Source organism: Chlorocebus sabaeus, chromosome 1 (assembly GCF_047675955.1).
Source record: "Chlorocebus sabaeus isolate Y175 chromosome 1, mChlSab1.0.hap1, whole genome shotgun sequence".
NCBI lineage: Eukaryota > Metazoa > Chordata > Mammalia > Primates > Cercopithecidae > Chlorocebus > Chlorocebus sabaeus.
The window spans coordinates 103447034-103469521 of NC_132904.1; the positions used below are offsets into that span (position 1 = coordinate 103447034).

The 22488-nt window shown below is 38.9% G+C and overlaps 1 protein-coding gene across 1 annotated transcript in view; it reads right to left on the reverse strand.

Moving 5' to 3' along the window:
* GUCY1A2 (guanylate cyclase 1 soluble subunit alpha 2) overlaps positions 1–22488 on the reverse strand; it is a 330187-nt gene that overhangs the window by 288878 nt on the left and 18821 nt on the right. The window contains exons 2-3 of the mRNA XM_008020725.3: positions 9308–9369; positions 1825–1946 (exon numbers count right to left, since the gene is read on the reverse strand). Of these exons, the coding sequence (XP_008018916.2) occupies positions 1825–1946; positions 9308–9369 (184 nt within the window). The remainder of the gene's footprint in view (positions 1–1824; positions 1947–9307; positions 9370–22488) is intronic.

Consider the following 22488-nt stretch of genomic DNA (forward strand, 5'->3'; position numbering starts at 1 on the left):
TTACCCTAATGTCATCAGGCAGCACATTGCCTGCTGACTTCTCACTCACGACTTATTCAGCATCTCAGGGCAACCTTCGAAGGGCAACTAAACTGTGCTGGGCCAACAGTGTCCCCTGGTGGTCACCATTTCAAATTGTTTGACCCAGGGTTTCTTTCTGTGAAAATTCTGCACACTCATTTACAAGCCACAGTCCAACTACCTTTAGCACCCCAGTGTAATCATTATCTTTGAACACCTCCTATTCCCTCTAACTCAGTGATTCTAAAACTAGGGAGCATAAAGAAGAAAGATGTAAGGGTCAGGAAAATGCTTAGGAACTGGTTAAGAAGCAATGTCTCAAAATACTAAACATCCCTTCACTGAGATTCTGATACATCCCTTTTAGTGTGGCATCATCACCCCACCCCTTGAAATCACAATGCATTAAGAGAAATAGATGTTACTGAAAGGGAAGTCCTTGAAAATATAAAATCAGAAAACTTTAAACTCTCGGGTAACGTCTCTTTTAATCTCACCTCTGATTTTCTCCAATCATAAGATTTACTTGGGTATTGTGACATCCCTGCAGTTGTTCTAAGATTAAAGTGATGAATCTTTGGCCTCCTTTTCACTACCCATCACCGTCCTGCATAGTGTTATAGATGTTAGACAAACCACTAACATCTATATGCCTCCCCTCACAAAAAAGGATACATTTTCTTATTATTCGATTTTGTGTTTACAAAAGTTACCTAGGATGAAAATGTAGCCAACTGGCGGCTGGATTCCCAGCTTGAATGTAAAAGAAGTCTACCTCTAGAAGTCAGGCATGTTTAGAAAAATCTGATAGACTCTGGGGTTGGGGTGACCTGGAAATTGTTTGTAGGAGAAACTCAGATGTCTCCAGGGAAAAGTACTTTAAAGGAAAAGAAAGAACATGCAAACTAGTTCGCCCTATTCTCCATCACCTGACCCCAAAAGAGACTCTGCATTCTGTGTGGAGTCGCTCACTAAGATTTGTTATTCCCCACTAGCACCCTCCAGCACCCCATGGATTCCTATCTGGGTCATAAAGAAGAAAGGATTCTAAAAAGAACTTAAAGAGAAATTTCTCACTAGAAACATCTGTAAGACATCGGGAAAAAATATATATTTCTTTTAGAACACTTTGCATGGAATACAAGGTAGCTCTCACATACCAAGAACTTCAGGTAGCATGGTAGAACAGCTCAGTTATGGTAGCTTAAGGCTGTATGATTGGATGCAATCTACCACACTACCTTTTAGCCATATTGGAGCATCCAAAAACAGCCCCTCTGCTATAAGTCCAAATACCTTTAAGATGGACACTCCCCCAGCCCCAAGTAGGGCAAAGACACCTCAGCAGATGACCTGCTTCACTGACAAGGCCACAGAAAGGAACGCTGGATTGTAGAGTGTTAAGAGTACCTGTGGGCCACCCTTCTGCCCCAACCAGGACCTCCCAGAAATAACAGAGTATGACTGAGAGTAAAAAAAAAGATCCTACAACTTCAGCTGAGAATAAGGGCCAAAGAAATATGAATTATACAAGGCTAATACTATTCACATGTGAATATTTGAAATTGTTTCCCTGGAATTTAAGTATTTTTGTTTTGATGTTTTTCCATCTCTAAGTAAGTGGCATGCAAGCAATTTCCACTCAAACATCTTCAGGAGAGTTAACACCCATCACTTCACAAGGTCTGGGTCTCAACTTGCCATATTCTCCAAATCTCTCTTTGGTAGAACATGAAACATTTCCACCTCGACATTCCCTCTCTTTCATTCTCTCTCAATCATATAAATATATAGTTAATATACCGAGTATATTAGCAGTACACTGAAGAATTCCTGAGACATCTTCGATTTCTTCTTTGTTGGAGTGTTCTGCATAGGAGCATCTGTTAGAGATATTGTGGAAATTCTTTTCTGCATCCCTGTAACTAAGAAGAAAACAAAATTAGCATAAGGAGAAATTTTTGAAAGCATCTGCGAATGCAACTCATATACATACACACAAGCACACGCAGTCTATGCTTTCATCATAATCACATTTTAAAATAAGTGAAGCTTTGAGACATAATTCTGGTGTAACCCACCATTCACAACAGCATTTGCAGTGTAGACCTGGAACTGAAGGCAACTGTTAATAAGAAAGCTATGTGTGAAAAAAATTGAGGAGAACGAAAAATATATCAGCTTTGCATAGCTAATGTATCACCCTGTAAGCACGTCATCAAGGCTAGTGATCTGCTTCTATAAGGAAGCTGCCTAGAATAGGAAAAGTTAACAATGTTAATTTGGTGTCCTGGCATTCAACAGTGTTGAAAGTCAACACACCATAACCTTTATCACAGTCAAGAAGATAGCAGTATATGCCAGGCACGGTGGCTCACACCTGTAAACCCAGCATTTTGGGAGGCTAAGGAGGGCTGATCACGAGGTCAGGAGATTGAGACCACAGACCATCCTGGCTAACACGGTGAAACTCTGTCTCTACTAAAAATACAAAAAATTAGCCGAGCGTGGTGGCAGACACCTGTAGTCCCAGGTACTCAGGAGGCTGAGGCAGGAGAATGGCGTGAACCTGGGAGGTGGAGCTTGCAGTGAGCCGAGACCACGCCATTGCACTCCAGCCTCGGTGACAGAGCAAGACTCTGCCTCAAAAAAAAAAAAAAAAAAAAAAGATAGCAGCATACACCTGGCAGAATTTGAGTCATGGTCTTACCATTTTCTATCTGTGAGATCTTGAGCAAGTAACCTAATCTCTGTTAGTCTAACTTTCCTCTCCCATAAAATGGAAGTACCTCCTAGAGTTCTTGTGAGGACTAAATAACACAATGTCCATGTAACTGGATATTGACTGGGACTTTTTGAGTTGCCTCTGAATGAGAGCTAAGATAAAATAAGCTGAGGACATTAAAGGCCAAATCCTCCCACATTCTAAAAGGGTAGCCAAGAAGACCAGAGCTCTTCTTCAGGACTTAAGAGGAGACTAAATAGCCACTGCCCCTGTCACCCTACCACCAGCTTACAGAAGTAAAGGAATAGAAAGACTTCAAAATAAAATCTTCAGAAGAGTCAGGAGTTGGCCTAGGAAGAGAGTGCTATTGTGCTTCCCCCCTTCCCTCCTAGAAAAGGAGAGAAGGGGAGTGTTCCCTGCAGACATCCAGTTGGTGAGGGGGGTCCATAGCTGGTAGAGATTGGGGATCTCCCATCTCATTCCCCAGTGAACGTCTGCAGAGGCAGTGGATTTCCTGATCATACTCCCATGTCTGACTGACAAAAGGAAGAAGACTCAGGAGAGAGTCATTAACAAGGAAAAGAAATCGAGAAAAATTGGGAGCAACCTAAAGGCCCACCATTTGGCAGGCAAGTATGTGAGTTTCTCATGGGTTAGGGAAGAGAGAGGCAAGCTTGAGTTGTCTGGTTGTCATGGTGCTCTTCCAATCTAGAGGCTACCAGCCAGGGACAGGGCTCCCACTAGCAAGACCAAGAGAGTGAAGTCCTTAGGTGCGGGAGCTGTGGCATCCAAAGCAGTCAGGGCAGAACTCATATATGCACCCTAGCGAGCGCATCACAGCCAAGAGAGGACTGCTACAACCCCAGCGAATTTAAAAAGGCTTCTGCCATTTTCCATTTCATTCATGCTTCAACCAATACATCAGAAGAGAAAGGGACCCAGAAAGGAATGGCCTGGAGAAGAGGAGTGAAAACCCACATCAGACACTCTGTCCTGCATTCCAAGTCTCTTAGGCCAAGGCCTGACCCAGACAGGGAAAGGAACATTAGAGTCAGATTGGATGAGAGAGTAAAGATTTAAGTTGGCCTGGAGTGAACTTCATAATTCTTGGAAGTACTTAGAAAACAGAGCAATCTGTCTAAGCTAATATAGAAGGGGATGTATCCTAGCATGTTTGATGTGAGTGGAGGGAAAAACAAAATGGTTTCATGTTTGTATACCTCATTGAGATCAGACTCTAATAAACCAGTTAGGCAGAATGCCTACCACAGTTTCCAGAATGCAGGAGTCACTCAAGAGGTGGAACAGGGAGCACAGATGTTAAACACAGGCAACCACAGGGTTGTTTTTAATTCAACCTCCGCCATTTTTATCAGAATGACCTTAAAAAAGTATTTCTTTCTCACAGCCTCAATTTCCTCAACTGTAAAATGTGCTTAATACAGTACTCTTATGCAATATGTTTAGGATTAAATAAAAGATGGAACATGCTCAGCATATCCCCTCCAACACAGTAAGCAACCAATAGATATTAGCTTTTGTCTAATTTGTTTATGTTCAAAAAGATATAGGTTTTCTATGTAAATATATGAAAAAGAAGCTAGATCATTTTTAGATAAAATAATTTAAGCCACAAAATCTGATCATGATAGCTTAAGCAATATCCTTGAAGTTTGTTTCCCAGAATAATCAGAATTCACCCACTCTTAATTTCACTTCTAGTGTTCTACTGAAATTATTCTGGCTTAATTTCTCCTCAATTGTCAAAAGAAAAAGAGAACAGAAGGTTGGCTGTATAAAACAAACATAGGGCTCACATTAATAATTGGAGCAATACCAATTTAATTTTAGATGACTATAAGAATTGCTACCCCAGACTAATATGAGTTTGACAATAGTCCTACCCATGATATTAACACAACAATGCTTATTCTGGCCAAAAAAAAAAAAAAAAGAATAAAATTAGTGATATGGTTCTGAATACACATTTCTTTATTCTTTATTGTTTAAAATATATAGTGAGTGAACACTGTATCTCAGAAAGATTATCACATCTCCCACAGCAGTTTACTGAAGAAATCTGTGCTTCATCTACACTGCCATGGCAATCAATTTTTGTGAGCCATAGACCAGTAGGAGTCATGTAGTACAAATATGAGTGACAGCAATTGAGTCAAGCCCTCTAGAGTCAGAAATTTCAGTCAAAAAAAGAAAAAAAATCAACAAAAAAGTGTTCTCTTTAAGAAGAAAACTGTTGCTAGAACACAAACTGCGCATCTTCAGCTCCGGATGCTAAACAACAGATTCTAAACTTTTAAAGTCCCAACGAAGACAGGAAAAGATTGCAGCAGGAGGATAAACTGAAGATAATCAACAAAAGTTGAATTGCAAAAGAGTCATTTACTAATAGTAGTAATAATAATTCAATTCATTTATTGATTATCTTTATGTACCAGGTACTATGCTAACTACTTTATGTAATTATGTGACTTCATACATTATTATCATTAAGATTTCATTTAAACTTCACCACAACACTGTTATTATTCCCATTTTTAAAATGAGAAAACTGAGGCTCAGGGATTTTAAGTAATCTTCCCAAGATTATTCAATAGCAAAACTTGACTTTATGTCTAGTAATTCTCATATGTCTACTTACAAAACACAATCTTTCCACAACATACAAAGAGAAGAAACGGCACAAGATAATGGCAAGAATTATGTAAGAAAAAAAGTACTATTATAAACAGACATTCCTCCATCCTCAGTTTCTTTTAATTTCTAAATTGAATCCTGCCTGTCTCCTACTGACCCCTTCTGCTTCTCACTAATCTTTCCACCCCACAACACCCAGAAAGTCCATTCCCTAGAAGTTTGAGTTAAAGAGCAACTAACATAAAGATGCACACTCAATACCCCCTTACTCATTCTAGGTGAAGGAAAGACAGTGCTGTGGGAACAAGAAGCTCTCCAAGTGAGCATGAATATGTAGAGTTTATATAGCAATCAAAATTTTCCACAAAGTCAACCTGACACGATTGGAGTCTGAGGTAGGTGATGGAGAGATGCTTTAGATGGAGTGATCAGGGCAGGCTTTCCTGAAGAGAAGACATTTTAACAGAGATCTATATGTATATAAAGAATAAGTCATGCAAACATCTGGGGAAAGAGCATTACATAAAAATGAAACGATACATACAAAGACCCTGAAGCTAAGGTTGGCAAGTTGAGAAACCAACAGAAGGTTGAAATGGAGTGAAAAAAACGGAAATGGAAAGGGATGAAATTAGAGAGGGAGGCAGAGGCCAGATCACAGAAAGAATTTAGACTTTATTCTACCATAATAAGCCATTATATAGTTTAAAGCAGGGGGTTCAAAGTGCGATGCATGGACAAGCAGCATCAGCATTACCTGGGAACTTGTCAAAAATGCCAGTTTCTTGAGCCCCATCTGAACCTACGGAATCAGAATCTCTGGGAGCAAGGCCCAGTAATATGTGTTTTAACAAGGCTGGCAGGTGATTCTGATGCACATTAACATTTGAGAACCATTGGTTTCATGTAAGAAGGTGGCATCATCTAATTTTTTATCATTTTGCTGTGGTGAAAATACATATTGGCGGACAAAAGTAGAAACCAGAAAATCAGACCAGAATGTCTTGGTGAGAGATGATGACGATAGTGGAGACGAAGAGAAGAAGATTTATCACATTGCATGAATAAATTATTTTAGCACTCATTTCCCCAACTTGAATGATCTCTATGAATAAATAAATGAACAAGTGAATGGATAAATTAAGGAGTAGAATAATGTTTAAAGATAAAGTGGATGAGGTACAGAGAGGCTATCTTACTCCCTAACAGGAAGCCCCATCGGCTACTCCCTCCCAGTCCTTCTGTCTGTGACCCTTCGGAACAGCTGCTCCCTGCGTTCAAGTCTCAGTCTTGGCAGACAAAAAAAGCCTCAGAGAGTTTCTATGGGCAACCAGTATAAGAATCCAAGGAGCAGAACTGTACAATCCTAGAGCTCTGATAAATAAAACAGATTAAGGGCAGAGTTTTCAAGGAAAGGAAAGGAAGGTTAGTGATTGAAGGATAATTAAGAAATTAAAAAGAGAAGGGCTAGCTCATACTCTGTTACCTGTTTTGCTTCAACACCTCAACACAAAGTATTTAAATGCTGAGTTATTTCAAGACACCTTTAAGCAAGCCCCATTTCAGAGATTAGGAAAAGCATCTCCTTCCCACCTCGCCTGCTGAAAAATAACTAAAATTATGCTTGTCGGCACTTAGTCTCAATTCTCAATTCAGGGATTCCGAAATCCCTTTAACTGTAAGAAACACATTCTTTTTCACAATTAGAGATAAGAAGACTTAAATTGTATTTTCTTAAGAGGAACAACACACAGTTGCAAATACTTTTTAGTTCAAGGGTGAGTGATATTAGCTGCTCTGCTTTTTTGATTGTGAAAAGAGAAATAAAAAGTAGAAAGATGGAGAATAAAAGGCAAAAGAGGAAGTTGGACAGGAAAGTCATCAATGAGAAAAAAGGCAAGAAAGGGGAATATAGTCAAGAAAGGCAAATGTGGCAAAATTGCTGTCAACAGTACTCCTTTGGCTTCATCAGCGTGAATGCAAATAAAGTCAGTGAGCAAAGGTACTTCAAGTCTGAGAAATCAGCCAAAACCCAAGCAAAAATATGCTAATAGGCCTATTTGAATCATGCCAGACATCAAGATCCCTCTTTATACTGGTGTCAAACTTTCCGTTTTCTTTATACTGTGTATGCAATAAACAGAACTAGGAAAAGACCATTCATGCAATGGACAAAGAATCACCACAGGCCATGTCTACATAGGCAGAAGGGGAGGGCTGAGGCAGCTAGCTGGATAAAAGAGAACTCCCTCCATTCTATCAAAGGTGAAAAAAAATTTCTGATTATAGCAATATAGTTTAGTTATCTATTTGGATTACATTATAAGAGCCCCACTCCAATTTGCCTTGAAGGCATACTTTACATACTTTAGTTCACAAATGAGAATATTTCATCAGTTATTTTATTTCAAAAGAGAAAGAACATTCATAATCCCAGAAAATGATTAGACTTTGATGGATATTGTCATAAAAATATTAATAATAATAAACATAAGAGCAAACAAGTATGTAGTGCTCGCCACATACAAGGAACTACTTGAAGTATATTAATTTAATCCAAACACCATACTTTGAAAGCAGCCAATTCAATGACAGTGATTAAGTTTTATTCTAGGATGTGTGGAGAAAGATTAATTTGACATTCTTTATCTCCATTAGGATAAATGATTTAAAATCACTAATGGCCTCAGACTAAAAGCCATCTCATGAGTTAAATAATATGTTTTTCCTAGAACTACACTCTTGAGGATTAGTATGACAAAGTTTCAAAGCAATTCCTTTTGAAATGACAATTAACATAATCATCAAGCACTTAAAGTATATGGCGTTGTACTAGGTACCAAGATTATTTTTCCATTAAGAAATCTTCCCTTCTGTTCTGTGAAAAAAAAATCACACTATACCCTAATAGCCAAAATTATGTTCTTGATCCCTATGGCAATGACTATTAGCCATAAATGTTGAATGATCCTGAGAACAGTTCAAGAAGTACCAGTTTGAATACTGACTTCTCAAAAGTTTTTAAAATCTTACAAAGATAAATCACTGTACCATATAAAAAATACTAACAAGGTAAATTAAAAATATACATTGTCTCTAATGTCAATAAATTGAATCTAAAAGCTAGATTGCATGAGTAAGTAAATTCAGGCTTTCATATTTGCCAGTTGCTTTCTGCCATAGCCAATGAGAGGTGTACCTCATACTCATTTGGAGCTCTCTGTTTACAAAATGGTTTCATTGAAATTACCTCATTTAATCATTACATCTAATCCTTGATTTAGTTATTATTATCATCACATTTTACAAAAGAGATAAAGTTACTTAGTAAAAGATCTATGGGCTAGTGAGGCCTTGATTTCCTTGTCTTTGGACCTCAAGTCTTCTTACTTTACACCACACCACAACCACCTCAAGAAATAGGCGATAATAAAGAAAAATACGTAGCACGTGACTGTAAGTAAACTAATTCCTCTCACTGAACTGTGTTAAGGCTGTAGTGATTTTTATCAAACTCTACTTGAGGATTCTAAAATCCCATTCAAAGCATCTGGGTTGGTACCAATAAACCTTACCACATGAGTAAGGCAAAATTATACGAGTCAACATCAGAATAAGACAGTAAAAACATGAGAAAACCAAGAAAAAAAAAAAAAAAAAAGGAAAAGCAATACCAGAAAGTAATTTCATTTAAAAGAATTAAGCACAAATAAGCCAAAAGAAATCACTTTTGGAGTGCACCAAGGGATCCCCCCCACAATAAGCCTTCACCCCCAACACTGTGAGAACACAGCCACTGTAAAATAAGGTTGACCTGGGTAGCAGAAAATCACATACTCAACAGCTACGTTTGAGTAATTACCTTTAATTTTCCCCCAATAATAACCAAAATCAATTTTTACTTACCCAATAACTTGATGTTCATAATACTGCAGTGTCCTCTTGAGAGTTTGCTGTATCGTCTGAGGCTACAGAATAATAATAATAATAAAAACATATTATCAGCAAATCAGTACCATTCCCATTGTGAGCATCGTAGGCAGATAGGTGAAGCTTCTGATTTACCTCTTGAGAGTTTTCCTTCTACAATATTAACCCATTTTGCATCATGCCTTGTATTTGCCTCACAGAAACTAATGAGGCACTCAGCAATTACACAGAACTTCCCAATTTCAATTATGATAGTATTTCCTAGGAATGTTTTCTTCAAATCTTTTGTGCCAGCTATTAAGTTCAATAAAATACTCATTGGCTGCCTACAATAAACCCAGGCCTTGGGGGTAGTGGGGAGGGTGCCCTGCAGAAACATGAGTCACAGTTTTTCCTTTCCAGCATATGTAATCTGCATGAGGTAATGACCAACTTAAATGAAATGGCACGTCTACATATTTTCTCCTACATTTTAACAAGATTTTCAAGGATGGTCTAGCAAGCAGTGATAAATTGAGTTAAAATAGTCAACTTTATAATAAGGGATATTTTTAAACTTAAATGATCTTTTTTTTCCCCTGTTCTTTGAGGAGACTAATAAAAAGGCAGAGTAGGATGGGAAGCCAATGATCCAGGGCCCACAGCCATGACTGTCACAGCAGTCAGCCTGACTTCCTCCATGACCCAAAAGAATTCAAGCAAAGGTTCTTTCTGGAGCATACTGGATGGGCCACAAGTGTTTCAGGCAAAAAATGGGGTCTGCAACAAATATCTAAGCAGCTCATGACCACATTTCATAATCTCTTCTCCACAATGCCTCAAGACAGAGGTTTTAAATTCCAGATCAAGAAATTAAGCAACAGAGACTGAACTTGGAGTTTCAGAATTAGAGAGTCACGAATGGGACACCGAGATCCTAGAACCTAGATTTTATTAGGAAGTTATGAGAAGAACCAAGTTTTCAGTAGCAAGAGAGAGAATGTTTTAAACAACAAAAACCTGTAGTCAATTAAGCAGAAAGCAAGCACTCAAGGCCTCATCAAAACATTGATCAATTACAGCCAAGGATGAATTCTAGGGGAACACGAATGTAACACAAACCCTTCAAGATGCGAGGTAGCCTGGTAGCTTGGGAATCTCATGGGCTGCTGCTAATTAACTACACAAGCCTTCTACCTCTAAAAAGGTAATCTGCAGAAAAAGTCTAGCATAGTGCTGGTACCTAAGAAGCAGTTAATAAATATCAATTTCTAATCGCTAATCCTTCAAAGTGGCTGTCTTAAACATATATCGTCTAAAGGAGACCCCAGGAGCCGGGCGCTCTGGCTCACACCTGTAATCCCAGCACTTTGGGAGGCTGAGCACGTGGATCACTTGAGGTCAGGAGTTCAAGACCATCCTGGCCAAATTGGTGAAACCCTGTCTCTACTAAAAATACTAAAAGTTAGTCCAGCGTGGTGGCACATGCCTGTAGTCCCAGCTGCCTGGGAGGCTGAGGCATGAGAATTGCTTGAACCCAGCAGGCAGAGGTTGCAGGGAGCCGAGATCACCCCACTGCACTCCGTTCTGGGTGACTGAGTGAGACTGCCTCAAAAAAAAAAGAGACCCAGAGGTCTATGTCAAATCTCACTTGCACCCACTCCATGTCCTCTTTATAAAAACATTCAAGACAGATGTAACACTCTCCCTACCTAACACTCTTCGAATCTTTAACATCCTCCTTGGTAGGCAGTGCTTAAAGTTAGAGGAAAGTGAGCTTAAATTGAATCAAGGGCATCCACTGAGATCTACTCTACATTACCATGTAGGAGAACCCTTTCACCACACAAATCTAAGGCCTCAGATACCTACTGCACGTTAGCCAAGCCAATTCACAAATTAACTTCAGGAGGAATCAGCTTGCAAGCGTTCAAAGGAGAGGTACAGAGCAACTTCTTTCAGCAGCTGCTTTTCATTTACACCAGGCCTCAGACTGGCACAGATGTTTCTACTCCTCCAAGCAGACTCAAAGCAGAGTAAATGATATGCATCTAGGAAGGAAAAATCATTCCTGAACCAAGAAGCAGTGGAATGGCTGAGAAATCTGAGGAGAATGAATCAGACACAGGGATCCTAGCACACACAGAAAGCATGCTTTAACAACCCAATCCATGACCAATCTAAACCCAATCACTATCAGTCACTAGCTCAGTAGCCCTTGGATCTGGGCCTCTGGCACTGGCTTGGCAGTTCCTAAGCTCACTTTCCCCTTGGCAACAAGTTCAAAAAAGCAGTGAATATCCACAGAGGGATGATCCTTCCAATAACCTCTGGTCACAAAACATGGAACAGAAAGCAGGAACTAGAGTGCACAGGGCCACTTAAGACCAGAATGACCTCATTTGTACAAAAGGACATTTTTTTCTGTACCAGGAATTTCCCAGTCATTAAAAAGCACATATTTGTGAAAGGAGTTCAGCCTTTTAAAGAGCTAGCTGTTTTCTTGTGTGAAGCAATTACTTCCACTCCCAGCAGGAGTTAAATTTATAGTTTCCAAATACATTAAAAGGAAATGTTCTCTGAGCACATCCAACAAAGCTTCAGGTTGATAAAGCATTTATGCACTTCCTATTTCTTGCCAAAGTGGGCAGGCACATTCTAATGCCCTAAACCACAAGCACAGAGGCTGAGTGCACAGCATCTCCTAACTGTAGCAAGCCAAGACTGACTTCAACACACTCCTGGCCCCTCCGAATATCTTATCACCATGGATTCATTCCAGTTCTCAGAGTTTGTCTGATGGCCTCAACCCATGGCCTTATCAGTGAGAGACAAATTCACATAATCTCAGCCTCTCTGTTCTAAGTAAAAAGCATGAAGTGAAGACCCACAAATGGGCCAAAGCCTTCCATCAGATGACTTCTGCCTCTGGGGTGGTAGGGTCCACCTCTCAACAAACTTATGTAAGTGCCCATGTATGCCAGTGATGCAAGTCAATGTAGTTCAGTGGGAACAACAAGGGCTTTGAAGACATGCAAACTTTCTATCTTCTTAAGAATGCAGCTCCATAACTGTCTCCTACTTAAGAGAACCATCGAACATTTTAGAGGCCAAGATCCCAGTCCTCTTATGTACATCTGTCTTTTTCTGCAAGAAGGAGTTTGGAAAGGTGATTTAGAAAAGAGGCTCTGAAGTCAAACTGAATTCAAAAGCAAGTTGTGTGACTCACTAGCGAGATGACCTTGGGCAATTTACTTAAGCTCTTCTGAAATAAGATTCCTTATGTGTACCTTTTTTTTTTTCTTAGTTTAATGACCTTTTAAAATTTTTTTTATTATTATACTTTAAGTTCTGGGATACAAGTGCAGAATGTGCAGGTTTGTTATATATGTGTACCTTATTTTTGTGGGAATCCACTGAAATAATAGAGCAACATCTCTGACACACAGTAGGTGTGTAATAAATGAGAGATACGGCTATGCTAAGCTGAAAAACATGGTTCCTACCCTCTCTAGTGGAGGAGCACAGACTTCAGTTAGAAAACTCATCCCACAGGTGTAATGTTTCAAGATCATCACCTAAAAAAAAATCAATAAAGCTACCGATACTTCTCATTATGAGAAGCTGACACCAATTCCAGTGAACAGAGGAAAATTCAAAAAAATGGCGGCCGGATTAATAAATATTTCCAATGAAACATTAAGATCAGTTGAGAGAGACAGTGAAGCAAGCAGAATTCTCATAATTAAGGCTGAGGATAGTACTAAAGCCAGGTCTGCCAATGAGTAGGAAGGATGCTGAAACACCATAGCTAAGGCCAAGACCTCAGGCATTTACTTTACAGCTGCTAAGAAGCAACCCATGAACTTTCTTCCTTGTACACAAAGAATGTGCAACAGGATTGCTGAGTGGCCTAATAATTTTATAGCCCTATGCTGGAGGATCAAAGAGACAAGGGTGGGAAAGGAGAAAATCCACTGTTCCTACTATCATAAAAAGAAACTCAAGAGGTCTGTAATTTTTCTCTCCTTCCCCCAAACTAAGATATAGATAGTGGCCTCCTAGTGTCCCAACTCAACACAAAGTAGCAATGGAGAGGAAGCCAGCTGGAAAGAGAAGCAGCCATCAGTGTCCTGTACACATATTTTCTGGGGTTCAAACAGAGGGTACCAACAGAGGGTACCCAAAAGCCTCCATCATATGGCAGCAAAAAGCCATCTTCATCTCTAGTCTCATTAACAACTTCACTATACTTGACCAACAGTGACTGACCCCCACAGACTAAATGTTATGCTCATGAAAGGTCATGAGATCCGAACAGCCAACCACGAAATAGTCCCAACAGAGCCAGAGAAACGATCCCTGAAGAGTGGGAGGAAGCAGTCCCCAGCAGCTGGCCCTGCAGGCTCAGACAGTCCCGCTGAGGCTCCCACACAGTCCCTGCTCTGGATATCCGCGCCAGATGGTGCGGGGATCAGGCAGGAGGCAGAGAGTAAAGATATGTGTGTGTGTGTGTGTGTGTGTGTGTGTATCGTGAAAGGATCAGGCAGGAGGCAGAGAGTAAAGATGTGTGTGTGTGTGTGTGTAGCGTGAAACACAGTTGTTATCGCAGAAAATACATGTACGTCTCAATTTTACAGAGATGAAGAAGCTGCAGCTCAGGGAGGTTAAGTAAGTGTCACAAGATTACACACCCAGTAAGTAAATAAGTCACTCCAAATCAGGACTGACTTCAAAGTGTGTCCTCTTGAACTAGATGCCCTTGAGGCTCCCTCTTACCTTTCACATTCTGCAAGTCTATATTCTTATTTGATACACACAGCACTTCATCATGCCAAAAAAAACCACACACATAATTTAAAAACAATCAAACTTCTCATTTCTGCTTCGTGACATATACTCACAAGATACAAACTTAATAGAAACAATAGGTCTGCCTTTAAAGAAACCTCCATAAAGAGCCATATTATTTTATTTTTTTGAGATGGACTCTTGCTCTGTCGCCCAAGCTGGAGTGCAATGGTGCAATCTCAGCTCACTGCAACCTCCGCCTCCCAGGATCAAGCAGTTCTAATGCCTCAGCCTACTGACGAGCTGGGATTATAGGTGCGTGCCATCAAGTCCGGAATTTCTTTTTTTTTTTTTTTTTTTTTGTATTTTTAGTAGAGATGGGGGTTTCACCATGTTGCCCAGGTCTCAAACTCCTGACCTTAAGTGATCCACCCACCTCAGCCTCCCAAAGCACTGGGATTACAGGCGTGAACCACTTTGCCTGGCTATTATTTTGTTTATTTAAATATGACAAAATTATCAAGGTCAGAAACTAAATGATATAGGTATATATTTAATCACTACTGCTCTAAGTCAATGCTTTTAAATTCTGCCTCACATTAAAATCACTTGGGGATCTTTATAAAAAATACCAAGGTCTGAGTGCCACCCCCAGATTTTCCAGTTGAACTGGTCCAGGGGGACCCAGTTGCTTCCAATGTGTACTTAGGGTTGAAACCTTTCATTTAATGTATAAACATGATGAACACGACAAAAACACTGTGAACTTTATCTGAATAAGTCGGCATTAAATGGGAATAGTCTTTTAATTCAAATATCAAGAGAAGTAAGCTTCTGAGATGGATACTCATAACTGCTTAATTCAAACATAGTCCCTTTCATTGACTGTCACTAATGGCTTATAATCAAATATGAATTTGTTAGATAAGCAAAGAGCTATGCTGCTTGAAGCATAAATATGAGATTCTTTTAATTTCACAGTAACCCACTCCCATGCAAATAATTCAGCATTTAGTTTTGTGCTAACATGCACATAAAAACACAACAGCTAGAATGATTACGGTGTTTTATGCCAGGCACTGCTTTAAGCCCACTATGTATATGAACTTCTTTGATTTTCACATCACCACATGAGGTAGGCGTCATTATTTTTAACATTTTATGAATGAGAATATTGAGACACAAACTTTAAGTTGCCCTGTGTCACACAGATAAAAAGAGACAAAGCCAGGATTGAAACCCAGGTAACATGGCTCCCAAATCTAAGCATGTAACCTTCAACCTTTACTGCATACAATATTTAATGTTTTTTTATCTGGTTGAGCACTTTACAGTTCATATTTTTAATACATATTATCCTAATTGATCCTTGTACCAATCAAGTGAAATAATCAGACTGGTGTTATTATCACTAAAAAAGAACCAAATTTAGAGAGATTAGATAATCTGTTCACCATCATATGACTAAAAAGTAAAGAAACCCTCTTGTACAAAAAGAATATATACACACACATATATGTATATATATATGTGTATACATATATGTGTGTGTGTGTGTGTATATATATATTTTAGACCAAGTCTTTTTTTTAGACCAGCCTGTCACTGAGGCAGGAGTGCAGTAGCGAGATGTAGGCTCACTACAACCTCCACCTCCCGGGTTCAAGCGATTCTCCTGCCTCAGTCTCCCAAGTAGCTGGGACTACAGGCGCCCGCCTCCACGCCCGGCTAATTTTTTTGTATTTTTAGTACAGACAGGGTTTCACCGTGTTGGCCAGGATGGTCTCGATCTCTTGACCCCATGATCTGCCCACCTCGGCCTCTCAAAGTGCTGAGATTACAGGTGTGAGCCACTGTGCCCAGCCAGAACATGTCTTCTCTTAGGAAACGGTCTTCAATAAGAAAGTAGTTTTTTAATGTTTTATAAAATTACAAAATCACGTGTATTCAAAGTAATCGATTTTTTCTTGAGAACACACAATATTCTTTAAACCAAAATTGCATCAACAAGAAAAGCCGTAAGCAAAATCAGGCATTAAATTTTTTTTTGAAATAATTCCACTTCCCTTTCTCAGCTTTCTGTCATCCTCTAGCTCACCTTTCCCTACCCTCTGGGCACCCAGCGTCTTTGTGTTCCTTTCTGCCAGGCCAGATCCTCACCACCATAATCTAAACTCTCAAAGTAAGTATCCAAAAGCTGTTCTTGACATATTCTCTTTCTTTCCCTCATCAAAATTTCAAATCCCCTTACTACCTTATTCTAAGATGATGCTCAAGAGGAATCCTCACTCCATTCCCTCAAAACTTTAAGTCTGAATCCTTGCTAAGGTAGGTGATGGTATGAATGAGCTTCTCTACAATATAGAGGATGGTCTGAATCTTTAAGAGTTTAATTTTAGTAAACAGGCTTATCAGGGAAAGATAAATTGTAGGGATAAGGAACCCTTCTCGTCATCCTCCAGGTCACAAAGTGGAGAACACCACCTTGTCCACAACATGAGAACACACTGTTTCTTAGGATAGCCTATGTCAAATTCCACAACTTAATCAGAATTATAATCTTACATACCCTTTCTTTGTAGGTAGGCCTGTAGACACCAATGGATCAAATTATATGACTGACTTTACTACTAAAACTAATCCAAATAATGTCATTTCAAACAACCAGTTTAATTCTGAAGGAGAGGTAATTGCGTAGTCATCAATCTTGCTAAATATCCAGACACAATGTTTCTTTCCCAGCCTCTGACTAAACTTACTACATATAAATCAAAAAATAAAAAATAAAAAAAGACTGCAAATTAAATATAGAACTTTGAATCAGGACCTCTGTATTACAAATCCAGCTGTGCTACTGATCTTTTAAAAATAAAATAAAATTAGCCAAAATCTCTTCACCTGAAAGTCCTGGGGGAAAAAAAAAATGCCTCAATTTTCCTATCTGAAAAACACATGTACGAAGTATGTAGTTCTCAGGGTCATCTTCAAGTACAGCACTGTAATTTTAAGCACTCATAAATACAGAGTTGGAACATACTGGTGATTAAACAACCTTCTCTGGGTAATCATAACTATACTTTTTAGAAGGACAGCAGCTTTTTAGGAAGGTAGGAATACCATTTCAAGTGACCTACACCACTAATTTGCTAAGCAAAACTAGAAGTTCAGACGATTGGTTACAAGATGCGAAAATGCTAGGTGTGCTAAAGGAAAAAATAAAAAGCTATAGATGCGCTAAAATTAGGGTTTTTCTATCTTTACTGGCTTAACATCTGTGCAATGTTTTCCAGTCTTCATTTTATTCTCCCTGTGAACACAGGTATATATTTGCATGACCTCATTAGAGCTTGGGGTGAAGGCTGACATGCTAATTGGCCCATTTAGGGATTCAAACTAACAACCTTTGCCTTATTAGAAGTATGCTCTAATAGCAAACCACAGTGGTTATCATTATTATTATTGGTTATAATTTATTATACTTAACATATAATCAATACGGTAATTAAGTCTTCCTATAAAAAACGGATGTTTGCTTTCCCAGTATTTTCCCCTTTGTTACTTCACTTTAATGTCTTTCCAAAAATAGCCATTGAATTTCAATTTGATACAAAACCTAATACCATCAATACTAATTTAAGCTGAAAACATACACTCCCTGAAGTATGAGTTATTTAGTCTGTCTTCTGCCTTCAGGCAAGAACACACTTAAGTCATCCAAGGATGTCTGATGTTTTCAAAGAACTCCAGAGAGTAACACCACCACCTTCGGTTTGCATAACACATTATGGTTTTTACAAATCACTTTTTTTCCACCCTATTAGATACTCAACAATCTCACGAGTCTCAGATTTAATTATCCACATTTCACAGATGAAAAAACTGAGCATCAGAGAGGTTCAAGTGCTTTGCCTCAGCTACAGAACTGGAAAGGAACACCATCAAGACCAGGTCGTGGGCTTCCTGTGCTCTTTCTATCACAAGCTGCTTCCTCCACGGGTAATTTACTTCACTTTGGTGACCATTAGGAAATACTTCCCATGTATCTAACTGAAAATCCTTATTTCCTTTTGTCTTTAATGGAATGAAAACGAGATTGTTGTTTTCCCAAAATTGTAAACAGTGTCACTATTAAATAGTTCCAGTATGCTCATTAACTTTTTTTATATTAATAGTTTATTAATTTTATTAATACTAAATTATATTTAGCTACTCTTTTTTTTATTATACTTTCAGTTCTAGGGTACATGTGCATAACGTGCAGGTTTGTTACATATGTATACTTGTGCCATGTTGCTGTGCTGCACCCATCAACTTGTCAGCACCCATCAACTCGTCATTTACATCAGGTATAACTCCCAATGCAATCCCTCCCCCCTCCCCCCTCCCCATGATAGGCCCCGGTGTGTGATGTTCCCCTTCCCGAGTCCAAGTGATCTCATTGTTCAGTTCCCACCTATGAGTGAGAACATGCGGTGTTTGGTTTTCTGTTCTTGTGATAGTTTGCTAAGAATGATGGTTTCCAGCTGCATTCAATGCCATCCCCATCAAGCTACCAATGAGTTTCTTCACAGAATTGGAAAAAACTGCTTTAAAGTTCATATGGAACCAAAAAAGAGCCTGCATCTCCAAGACAATCCTAAGTCAAAAGAACAAAGCTGGAGGCATCACGCTACCTGACTTCAAACTATACTACAAGGCTACAGTAACCAAAACAGCATGGTACTGGTACCAAAACAGAGATATAGACCAATGGAACAGAACAGAGTCCTCAGAAATAATACCACACATCTACAGCCATCTGATCTTTGACAAACCTGAGAGAAACAAGAAATGGGGAAAGGATTCCCTATTTAATAAATGGTGCTGGGAAAACTGGCTAGCCATAAGTAGAAAGCTGAAACTGGATCCTTTCCTTACTCCTTATATGAAAATTAATTCAAGATGGATTAGAGACTTAAATGTTAGACCTAATACCATAAAACCCCTAGAGGAAAACCTAGGTAGTACCATTCAGGACATAGGCATGAGCAAAGACTTCATGTCTAAAACAACAAAAGCAACGGCAGCAAAAGCCAAAATGGACAAATGGGATCTCATTAAACTAAAGAGCTTCTGCAGAGCAAAAGAAACTACCATCAGAGTGAACAGGCAACCTACAGAATGGGAGAAAATTTTTGCAATCTACTCATCTGACAAAGGGCTAATATCCAGAACCTACAAAGAACTTAAACAAATTTACAAGAAAAAAACAACCCCATCAAAAAGTGGGCAAAGGATATGAACAGACATTTCTCAAAAGAAGACATTCATACAGCCAACAGACACATGAAAAAATGCTCATCATCACTGCTCATTAACTTCTTAATAGTGAGATTTTAGGAGATATTAATACATGCTTAACTGGTCACCATCATGGCCAATTTGGCTCAGTCTGAATGAAAATACTGAGGATAAGACAAGATGACACTGCTTCTAGACATTTTCTCAGGAAAATGGATCATGGTATAGCAAAAGCTTTTTGGTAGACATGGCTTCCACCTTAAAGCCCTAAACCAAATTAAACTTCACAGCTGGCATAGGGCTGAATCAGTCTTCAAAGTGTAAAACTGGGAAGCTTTCTGGATTAAATACTGTAACAGCAACTGGCAATGTGCTGAGTGCAACACTGGACCCTACGTGTCACATGCATCAAGTCATTTGATCTTCAAAATAATCCTACAAGAGAGTTAGAAGTATTACCCCCGTTTTATGAATGTGAAAAACTGAAATCCAGAGAAGTTTTAAAAACTTGCCCAAAGTCACTTAGGCAGTAAGTGTCTGAGTCAGAATCCAATCTAGGTCTGAATCCCTCCAAAACCTCCAACCCTTTAACCTGCCCTTCTAAGCCAAAATGTATTGTTCTATCTTCACCAACGGCAAAAAAGATTATAGTTGAAAGGGATAAACTCCTGGCTAGCCTGTGTGATTTGGGATACAGGATTTATTTTTCTGAACCTCAATTTAATTTTTATAAAATGGGAAAATTTCTGAATAACCATTTCTCAGGGCTGTTGAAAGATCAAAATGAAATAAAACTCTAAAGTATTACACAAATATGTGTTATGTGATGATTAAACTCGATGTATAAATCTCGATTATGAAGTAGTCAAAAAAATTGCTAAATTGAACTAAACTGACCATGTCTAACATCTAGGACTGTTGCCAGCCATGTCTCACAGCCCAAAGATGCCAATTAGTAAATGCTGCAAAGCTAATTAGTGACGTTTCAGCTCATAGGTACCCTACTGGTTAGCAATGGATCTCATGTGAGGAAATCATTTCTAGTCTTTTAGACATCTTTGTGGCTTCAATTTGAGTATTTCCAAAGAATTCTCTATTGTGTCCAGTACTTGGGAGTTTCAGTGAGGTATTTCCCAAGAAGAGTCTGAGAATTAAGGGAAGTAATGTTAAATTATAAAATTAACACATAAAGAGATACATTGTTAACCTTAAATGCACTAACTCGAACAGTAATTTGTAAACCAGTGGCAGAGAATTTGCTCCAGTCACATGCCTGGGTTTCACTCCAGGCAAAGCAGGCCATTGAGCAATAGAAGCAACATATCTGAAGGTGACCAACAAAGGGAGGATATGGAGGAAGTGGTAAAATTAGAGATGGCAACCCATAGGAAAAAGAAGGGCAGGGAAATTGTTTATGAAACATTATATCTAATACCATTTAGGAGCATATGCACCCTCTGTCACATTGAGAAAGATTATTCCTAAAGTAAGAAAAATTCTTCAACCATCTTAACTAAAAATGAATCTTATGAATGGCCTTGAACACCAGTTCTCACTGGCAAGGCCTTCCCTACAGCTGGAAAGCTCCATAAACTGGATTAAAGAACTTGGCATGAAATTAATTTTGCTTTGATTCTAAATGGATTAAAGCAAACTTCTAATTATGACTTGGTTCCTCACATAGTCTGATCAGGTAAGAAATGTGCTGAGCATTAAGATTTTGAGTAATAAGACACATTTCACAGTTACTGCTCCTCGTAAATAAGTAAATCATCATTCATATGCCAACCGAAATGCCAGGGGCATTTTGTGTAGCCAGTCAGTGGCTAAGAGTCTGATTATTTCAGGACACTGACAAGAACACGTCCTTGGACTTTAAAAGTCTCAGATGTTGAAACATGTAGAAATCATCAAAATACTACGCAGGGTGGGTCCTGCCTAGTTCCATTGCTTCCACCTCTCTTGAAAGAAAAAACTCAGTAAGGGTCTGAATATAATTGGATCTAGTGTTGACTATAATCTGATGATCCAAACGGATATAAAACGTGCTTACTAGGCAGATGTTTGGCAGATAATGACTGCCACATCATCAGTGTCTATGATGCACTAGATTCCTAAGTTAGAGATACAGAATAATCACACTTTTTCTGGAAAAAAAACCATGCAGGCAGAAAATTAATACAGCATAACATAAAAAGTCTTTTTTTAGTTTAACTCTAAACTATCTGAGCACATTTTTTAAACTAGGTATCACTCTGTTATATAACTATTATATTGCTTCCTCATTCCTTCTAATAAATTATTTAATTATGCCAAGATACATGGATGTATAGGTATGCATAGTTTATAGATAATATATGTAGAGAAATATATACCCTCATGCATGTAATTATTTATCTGATAATCAAGACTTCCTTCATATTCAGAAATCAAACATCAAGTAATGTCATCCTTCTTCCCGCACTCTGCAGCATAAACTAAGCTGTTGTCAGTATCGGTGGCTTTTGTCACTTTGCTCACAGTTGCCTCACCCACAGAAGCCTGGAGCATACAAACATGACAGTGGACAGGCAAACTAGGTCAGCCTAGAGGCAGAGTCCTGAGGAAGAAAGAGCCCTTTATCATTTCTAACACACGCCTATGTTGTGTAAACTCATCGCATAGTCTGGAACTAAACAACTGGTAAGAGGTCTAAGGCCCATGAAAATCACCACCACCACTCCTTAACAAGTCAACAAAGTAGGAGCCATAGGGGAGGCAAGACAGGGAACCCACCCTGAACAAGACTGTATATTAAGGGTAGAACTCTTTGTGGCTATGCTGAGAAATAATAGCATGGTAGAAACAGCTTAGGGTTTGAAATAGGAGAACCGGGCAGTAAAATGTCAGTGGTTACCAACTTTGGGCCCTGGTTTCCTCACCCTTACGTTGGGCCTATCAAGAATCCATGTCCTGCCTACCTCATATACTTCCTGGGTGAATCAAAGTGGGATAATGTATGTGAAAAACATGTTTTGGAAATGCTGAAGAGATGTCACTTATAGCTACTGTCTTTTCTGTATGGAAAGTATGGATCAGCACATCAATCTCTCATAGTCCTGAGGTGG